Raw genomic sequence first — 8,962 nt, 5'->3', positions numbered from 1 at the left:
AAAAAAAAAAAAAAATTTCTACACATTTCATCCATACAATAGAATAGTATGTAGCCATTAAACATGGCTAGGTGTTTATTAATATATGTGTAGATTATATTATTGACCCCAATTCTCCACCCCTCCCTATGTCCAGGCTCTTTGTTATATAACTTTGCAATGTCCTCCCATTGTGGACAGGATGGAAGTCTCCACCACAAGCTCAGCCATGTGTTGTTCTGATCCGCAGGATGTTAGCATGTGTGATGCAACCAGAAACTTAAAAAGTGCATGCCTGATCGGGCTTGTTCACAGTTGTACCTCTGCTATCACTATGAGAAGACCATGCCTAATTTAGTCCCCTGGTCCAGGAGGATGACAGACATGTGGAGAAGAGCCCAGCCTAGATTAGCCAACTACAGCCAGCCATTAATGCATGAATGAGCCCCCAGTGAAACCAACAAACTGCCTAGACAAGTCTAACCTAGATCAGCTGATCCCTAGCTGACTTTCAGATATATGAACCAAGTAAAGGCTTATTGTTGCTTTAAGCCACTGAGTTTTGGAGTAGTTTGTTAAATAACATTTTTTTTTTAAGATTTTATTTTTATTATTTATTTGATAGAGAATGAGAGACAGAGAGCATGAGAGGGAGGAGGGTCAGAGGGAGAAGCAGACTCCCTGCCGAGCAGGGAGCCCGATGCGGGACTCGATCCCGGGACTCCAGGATCATGACCTGAGCCGAAGGCAGTTGCTTAACCAACTGAGCCACCCAGGCGCCCCTGTTAAATAACATTTTTGTGGCAATAGTTAAATAACAGTATTTAAAAGTCTGAAAGAAAAAAGAGGGGAAAAAAATCTGGAAATATATACTCCAAATGCTAACAGACTTCCTGTTAAAACTGGTAGATTGATCACATGTATATCCTCTCTCCCTCCAAAAACCTCACTAAAATGACAATAAAGGAATAAAACTTGTCTTAAACAAAAAGAAGAGGAGATTATAGCAAAATAAAGTTTAATACAATAGCAGAAACATAAAACAGGTGGAAGAGGGATAAATGACTGAGCAACATGGAAGAAATTACAGTTTAATGGCCTGCAGAGAGGAGCAGCAATAAAAATCAGGCCAACTCACCCCCTAGAGTTTCCAAGAAATTCAGCACCTTGAAGACATCAGGTACTATCGAAAGTGGGGTACAGAGATGGAAATCAAGCTGAAAGTTTGTATACAGACCAGTCAGAACCCCAGGTCACATCTCATCTATGTGCAGCCAAGTGACAACCCCTACATACCCCATCTTTCCACCTACTACTCCACCCCCCGAGACCACAGTTCTAGAGAACACTCACTAAAGAGGCACAGGTCTAGAGGATACTATGCACAGTAATGGGTTGAGGGGAAGTGTAATGAGATTACATAAACCCTTTATACTGTAATCAGCCACATCACCCGTTCCTGTTCTCTCAACTCTAGCAGTTGGTCACATGAGCCCCCCATCCCACGCAAAATCCATCTTGATTACCCTTAGGCAGGACATCGGATTCTTCTTTAGAAAACCTAAATCATTTCAGAGAAAAAGAAAACCTATAAATGACATTTAAGGATACCTCAAGATAAAAGGCCAGCCCACTGCCTGATCTCCTTTCGGTAAGACTGATTCTGCCCATTCACAGGGTCTCAAATGAACATGTTAGTGCCAGTTTTAAGTAAAAGACAGACAGCCAAAGATTATAAATAAGAGAAAACCCTCCCATGTGAAAGACAGAACCCAAATCAAACAGGAAAAGAAAAAGGTGGTGGGGGGGGCCAGAAAGACAAAGGGACTATGTGTAGAACTGATGGAAACTAAAAAAACAACAACAAAAACTCAAGAGATAAGGGAAGGATATTGTGGTGATAAAATAATAATAGGATGCTTCAAAGAAACAACTGGAGATGAAGAAAGAACTTCAAAATATAATTAAAGAATTTGGGGCGCCTGGCTGGCTCATCTGTAGTGCATGCAACTCTTGATCTTGGGGTCATGAGTTCAAGCCCCACATTGGGCATAGAGTTTAATTTAAAAATAAACATAAGAATATAAAAACAGATTTAAAAATATATATATATATAAAATTTAAAAAATTTAAAAATTCAGTAGAAGAGTTGGAAGATAAAAACATAGTAGTGTCCCAGCAAAAGTCACCAAAAAAGATGGAAAAGTCCACTGAAAATAAAATGCCAATTAGATCAGTCAAGAAAGGCCAATATCCAATATATGTCCCAAACAAGAGGACAGAGAAAATAGAATTTGAAAACTAGTACAAGAACACCTTCTAGAACTAAAGGACACTGGTGTCTAAACTGAAAGGGCCTACCAAGTGCCCAGCATAATCAATGGAAAAAGACCCATGTCAAGACATGGCATCATAAAATTTCAAAACACTGAATCTTTCAGAAAACATTAGATTACATTTAATGGCATCAAACTGCTTAATAGCAACCAGGATGCTAGAAGACAGTGAAGTAATGCCTTCAAAATTCTGAAGGAAAAGTTTTTCCAGTCTAGAATTCTATACCTTGTCCCAACTATTTAGTGCTAAACTAGAATAAAGACATTTTTCAGACAAAGAATGACTCAAAATATGTATCTCATACACCTACTCCTTTTTTTAAGATTTTTATTTTTAAGTAATCTCTACACCCAACATGGGGTTCAAACTTACAACCCCGAGATCAAGAGTCGCACGCTCTACTGACGGAGCCAGCCAGGTGCCCCTCATACACCCTTTTTTTTGGAAACTACTAGAGGAAATACTTCAGCAAAACGGAGGAAAAAATCAATGAAGGAGAGAAGGAATCCAGGAAAAAAGGGAAACGACACAGGAGAATTATAAAGGGAAGTCCCAGTACAACAGCTTTGCACCAGGCCCAGAAAACAAAGAGGGCAGAACTGGGGCAGGATGGAGGATGTGTGAGAGAGGTCTTCAGAAAAATAATGGAACTGATATACTGTTTGATGCATTAAACATTTTTTAAAAACTGCACTTGATAGGTCTAGCAGAACAGCTGGGGGAAAGGGATTGTTACAAAAAGACTAAGCAAAAACAAAAAAACAAGCAAAAAAAAAAAAAAAAAGATAATTATTAACCCCAGGAAAAAGAAAAGGTTATACAAGAAAGAAAAAGTAGTTACTACTTTGACCAACAATGAATAATACATACAGAGTCATAAACTATAGGTACTGACTACTGATTAATCAAACCTGTGATACAACTTCTCTAAGAAAATTAGGTAAAGGGGAAGTGATGATACAAAAGAGCTGAATCTTTATCTCCCAGCAGAGGAATGCAATAAATAATGTCTAAAATTTATAATTCAGGAAATAGCAATATGAGATCTTACTTAGAAATATGGAAGTAGGAGAGCCTGGGTGGCTCAGTCGGTTAAGCGTCCGCCTTTGGCTCAGGTCATGATCCCAGAGTCCTGGATCGAGTCCCGCACCAGGCTCTCTGCTCAGTGGGAAGCCTGCTTCTCCCTCTCCCTCTCCCCCTCCCCCCTGCTTGTGCTTTCTCTATCTCTCTCTAATAAATAAATAAATAAAATCTTAAAAAAGAAATATGGAAGTAAATACCAGCAAAAGCCAGAAAGTAGTTCTTTCGAAGTTGAACTAGGGATGGGAAGAGAGGCTGAGGGCTGCTATTCTCATAAGCTTTTTCTCAGTTCTTCTGTTTGTTTTTCAAACTTTATTTATTTTTTAAAATAATCTCTATACCCAGCTCGGGGCTTGAACACACGACCCCAAGATCAAGTGTCGCATGCTCTTCTGACTGAGCCAAGCAGGCGTCCCATTGTTTATTTTTTTCCAACTGTGTTAATAATAACTCTCTGAGTAGTAGGATTTCAGCATCTTTTAATTAATTTTTTTCTCAGCTTATCTAAATTTCCTAGAATAATCTTGTATTACTTGTGTAATTAAAAAAATATATTCTTATATGTTGGACTGCTTTTTAAAAAAAAAATCCACAGCAGAAGTATTACAAAACCCTGCACAAATCAGGGACTGAGCTTTGCGCTTTCCTCTGGAGCCTTACCTTTTATCGTGGTCAAAATGAAGAAAGCAATGAGGGTGTTGTTGATGGCACAGGTAGACTTGGCAACACAAGACAAGACGGTGTAGGGATTTAAGAGATAGCTGGGGAAAAACATACAATGTTGGCATTAGTAATCCCGGTCAAAGCACCAGGGAGTCCTGGCCACCATAGGCAGGCAATTCAAGAGATTTACTAACACCATACTCAAGGGAAGACAACTTCTTAGAAATGAGTTCTCTTAAGTAAAAGAATGAAATGGGGTTGGGACCAATGAGTATAAGATGCTGAACATTCACTGCCTATTCTGTGCTACATGGTATATCATCACAGAGATCCAGTAAACTAGCAACACCATTAGTCCTCTGATGGAGAAACTGAGACTCAGTGGTTAAGGAACTTGCCCAAGGTTTCATAAGCTAATCAATACATTCAAAATCCGGACTTTCTGGCTCGAAAGCCTATGTTCTTTTTATTACTTCCGATATCATAAATGATAAAATTTTACCAATTCCCACAGAGTCATATATTTTAGGAATGGCTACAGTTATCTCTGAAAACCAGGAAAGTAATTTTTCCTCAATCAGGCTCCCAAGCTCTGATGCAGGCTACCCCCCCTTTCCTCCAAGAGGCCAGAGCAGCTTGCGGTTAGCCCTCTGGGTAGTCAAGCTGTATCTCCCAAGCCAGACCCTCAGGACAGGGTAAGTATCTGCTGAATTCCACAAGCTGGTTGCCACAGAACTTCACAGGGCATCTTGAACTTCCACTGGGAAGGAATTAAGCTGAAAAACCTAGTCTTTTTCTGAGGTGGAAAGGAATGGACTGAGAAATGAATTTAAAATGCTGATTAGGGAAATTTTATAGTCATAATGGATGATTATTTTATTTATTTCTATCCTGCTTCCACAAAAGATTTGAGGCCGCTCAAATGAGAACAGATAATAAAAGCTAATAGCAAAATAAAAACAGAAATAAAAAATTAAGACCAGGAAAAACGTAAATAGAAAAAAAATAAGGGCCAGGGGAAAAAAGACCAAAGGGTCTTTCTACAGCACTGTAATAATCAGCTTTAAATCTGGCTCTGAGTTTCCTGGCAGACAGAGTGAAAAGGGAGACCAGTTACATAATTCTGATTATTAGATAGGAAGAAACATACCAGCATGTCAGGGACAGATTATAATTATTATTCACCAATAAAGACCTTAAATCCAATACCTCGAAGGGCTGTAAGATCAGCAGTTCTATAGCCAAAGGCCCAGAAATTGTTGGTGTTTTTTTTTCAACAATTACAGCTAGGCCTGTTACACAACCCTTAAAGAAATGGCTGCCACTATTATAAAAGTATCCCCAGGAGATATATGAGTCCATAAGGGATTCATAATGTTGCTAAACCTCCGGTTCTATTAGGTAGTTCCTGCCAATATTTCCGAAATACATAGATATGAAAGTTGTTTGGTGGGAGAGGGAAAAAAAGCCATTTCTAAATAGCAGGTGATGTTCAAGAAGAAGCTGCACAGCCACCTATTTGGAACACTGAACAGGAGATTCAACACAAAGCAGAGGGTTGAATAAACTGCCCTCACAAGGCCCCATCTAATTCTGAAGTTCTAAGGTCAGGTTTTTCCATGAGGAAACTTGTCTGTCTTATTTACAGTGTATCCCTTTGAAGCTAGTATATTAATATTCAGTGACTGTTAGTTTGACTGAATAATTGTCACATTTGCCTATCTCCGGAATATAAATGGGAATAACCTGAAAGAATTAAATTTACTGGCAGCGCTGAGCACTCCCCGAGAAATCTTTTACAGAGCTTCAGTAAATTCCACTCTCCCATACTGGTGTCCCAGCTGGGATGGGTCTGTTTGCCTAGTTTTCTAAACTACAAATGGGGGACTAATTGTACATGAAATATAGGAGCTGCTCAAAATAGTGGCCACATAAAGATCAGAATTTTATTCAATCCATATATACAATTAAAGAACTTTTTTTTTTTTTTTGAAACACTGGTTACAAGTAGGCTGGAGCCCAGATCAGCATAGAATGAAAAAGCATCTGTAAAGGGTTGATTGTGCATGTCCCTGTGTGAGGCTTTGTCCCAACAGAAACAGAATGGCTCTGTCTCTTTTGCTGGCCAGAACCCCAGTTGTGCAACAGAACCACAGCAAGTACTTGATGACTAAGACTGCAAATCTCCAAAAATACAACAAACAACATGAGAAAGTCTCATCAGATTTTCCTTGCGTTTGTTGGCACTGAGCCCTGTTTTGTCAAAGAATACTTACAACAGGGCCACTTTTAGAGGGATGGAACGCATTTCCATTGGGGTTCGGATGAGTTCGGCCACATCTGGGGCATATTGGTCTAGTTCTAGGAGGAGTTTCTGCTTTTTAAACTGGAAAAAAGAAATGACAAAACACATTACTTCCCATTGATTTTAGAATGAAGACAGCAGTCCTTCCATGGCCCACATGGCCCCACCTGGTCTGGCCCTAGCTGTGCAGGCTCACCTCACACCCACCTGTCCCCTCACCTCTCACTCTCTGGGTTCTAGCACCATGAACATGCCGTAACCCTCATGCTCCCAGGCCTTTGCATTTGACCTGGAACAATCTGTTCTCTTTCTCTAGTTAGCTCCCACATCACCTTTAGATCTCAGTTAAATCATTTCTTCCTCAGGAAGACACACTCACCCCCCTCCGTAGGTAAAATCTCCCTATAACATTCTTTCATAGCACTGTTCACGGTTACAACTTTCTTATTTATGTGACTAATATCTGTCTCCCTCACTAGACTATGAGTTCCATGAGGGCAGGAATGATGTTTATTTGCCAGGACCTGGTACAGTGAGCAAACAGTAAATATCTACTGAATGGCTAAATGAATGACTGAGTGGCAAAGCAAGGTTCTCAGCCATTCTGAACAGTTATCATTGGGGCGCCTGGGTGGCTCAGTCAGTGAAGTGTCTGCCTTCAGCTCAGGTCATGACCAGAGTCCTGAGATGGAGGCTCCCTGCTCAGCGGGGAGTCTGCTTCTCCCTCTCCCTCTGCCCCTCCCCCTGCTCATGCTCTCTCTCTCTCAAATAAAATCTTGAAAAAAAAAAGAGTAATCATGAGTGGCCTAAGGACTCCAAAGTTCCATCAGCAAAGTGAAATATTTTCATACAAAGTAAAATGATCCCCTGAATGTCACAGTATCCCAGGTTTTCTTCCAAGCCCTCCTGTTTCAAGTTTTTGACTCCCACAGAGGAAGTGGGGAATGGCCATGATGAAGGAAGGAGGACGGTTGGGTGTGGCTGGGCAGCTGGATAGTCTAGAGGGAGTGAGGTGGGGGTGGAAAGCTCTTGCCTTCCCCTGGTGTGTCCCAACAAGTTCATAGGTGTGCTCCAGAATGAAAAAAAGTTAGTCAACCCTATAAGCAAACATGGGTCAGACTACAGATGGAAAAAGCCTCTGAACCCAAAATGGGGAGCTTTGCTGATTTAATGGTCAGAGAATCTTATTTCAAGAGCATAAAACCAATGCTGCAACTGATTATAAAACAGAGTAGTACAGGGGAGCCAGAGTAGCGAGTGCTTAACTAGGCATGATAAAGAGTTAATGATGAAAAAGGCACGTGTAGAATACATATTGTATCGTGCCATTTACACAGAGTTAAAAGCATGCAAAATAATACTACATGTTATTTAGGGATATATACAAAAGTAGCAAAAGTTAAGGCCCTGTGGGGGAACAATAAACACTAAATCCACTACAGTGTGAACTGGTGAGAGGGAGAATAAAGAGGTGAACATTTCAGAGGCGAGTATATGTGTAATATATTTATTTTTTATTTTATTTATTTATTTGAGAGAGAGAGTGCACAAACATGAGGGGGAGGAGGGGCAGAGGGAGAAGGAGAGAATCTCAAGCAGAATCCCCAGAGTGCAGAGCCCTACACAGGGCTCGATCCCACAACCCCAAGATCATGACCTAAGCTGAAACTAAGAGTTGGACACTCAACCAACTGAGCCACCCAGGTGCCCCATGTAATGTTTTATTTTTGAACCTGAAATAGGTTCACAGTATGTATTATTCTTTACATATTTTTGCATGTCTTACATATTTCATAATTTTTTTAAATGGAAAGCTTTAAAAAAATTTTAAAGATTCGCTTTTCAGTTCAAAAGAAAATCGAGGAGTTGGGACGCCTGGGTGGCTCAAGCGGTTAAGCGGCTGCCTTCGGTTCAGGTCATGATCCCAGAGTCCTGGGATCAAACCCCACATCGGGATCCTTGCTCAGCAGGGAGCCTGCTTCTCCCTCTGCCTGCCGCTCCCCCTGCTTGTGCTCACTCTCTCTCTCTCTGAAAAAAAAAAAAAAAAGGAAAAAGAAAATTGAGGAGTTATCACAGGAATACAGGTAAGCCCAGACTTCTTGCACAGATTTAAATAGAGGCTTAATCAGAAAACCTGAACAAACTTCAAAAACCTCCCTTTGATCATCTCTGAGAGTTCAGGGGGAATTATCATCAGTAAGAGTTACACTACCATTCACAGGTGGGGCTGTTTAATTAAACAGACAATATATAAACTAAGGTGCTTTTATCAGAGGGGCTGGCTCCACAGACAAAGCACTTAGCGAGGACAGCTGCAGCAGGGGTAGAGGAAGGAGGCCCTGCTAGCTTAAGGGTCCTGGAGTTCCTGCAAAAAGGTGGCCACCTGGATGGGGTGAGACCCACAAAGAAGGCTGTTGAAAGGAAACAGGGAGTTGATCCAGAAGAAGCCAGAGAGACAGGTGGGAATGCAGACCCACTGGCAGGCTGGAAGCCAGCCAGCAGGACTACCGGAGGAGATGGGGGCGGCTCAACAGGCACGTGTAGATCCTACACAGAGGTGACACTGTGCCAACAACTAAAGAAAAGTACTTCCTTGTC

The 8,962-nt window shown here is 41.0% G+C and overlaps 1 protein-coding gene across 2 annotated transcripts in view; it reads right to left on the bottom strand.

The window, feature by feature from the left end:
• Window positions 1-8,962, bottom strand: part of PIGU (phosphatidylinositol glycan anchor biosynthesis class U) — an 88,763-nt gene that overhangs the window by 52,521 nt on the left and 27,280 nt on the right. For both annotated transcript variants that reach the window (XM_032419494.1, XM_032419495.1), the window contains 2 exons: window positions 6,336-6,445; window positions 4,057-4,157 (listed from right to left, as the gene is read on the bottom strand). In XM_032419494.1, the coding sequence (XP_032275385.1) occupies window positions 4,057-4,157; window positions 6,336-6,445 (211 nt within the window). The remainder of the gene's footprint in view (window positions 1-4,056; window positions 4,158-6,335; window positions 6,446-8,962) is intronic.

This window comes from Phoca vitulina, unplaced genomic scaffold (assembly GCF_004348235.1).
Source record: "Phoca vitulina isolate PV1807 unplaced genomic scaffold, GSC_HSeal_1.0 scaffold22, whole genome shotgun sequence".
Lineage (NCBI taxonomy): Eukaryota > Metazoa > Chordata > Mammalia > Carnivora > Phocidae > Phoca > Phoca vitulina.
The sequence above is the reverse complement of the archived record's forward strand: the minus strand, read 5'-3'. Positions and strand labels throughout refer to the sequence as shown.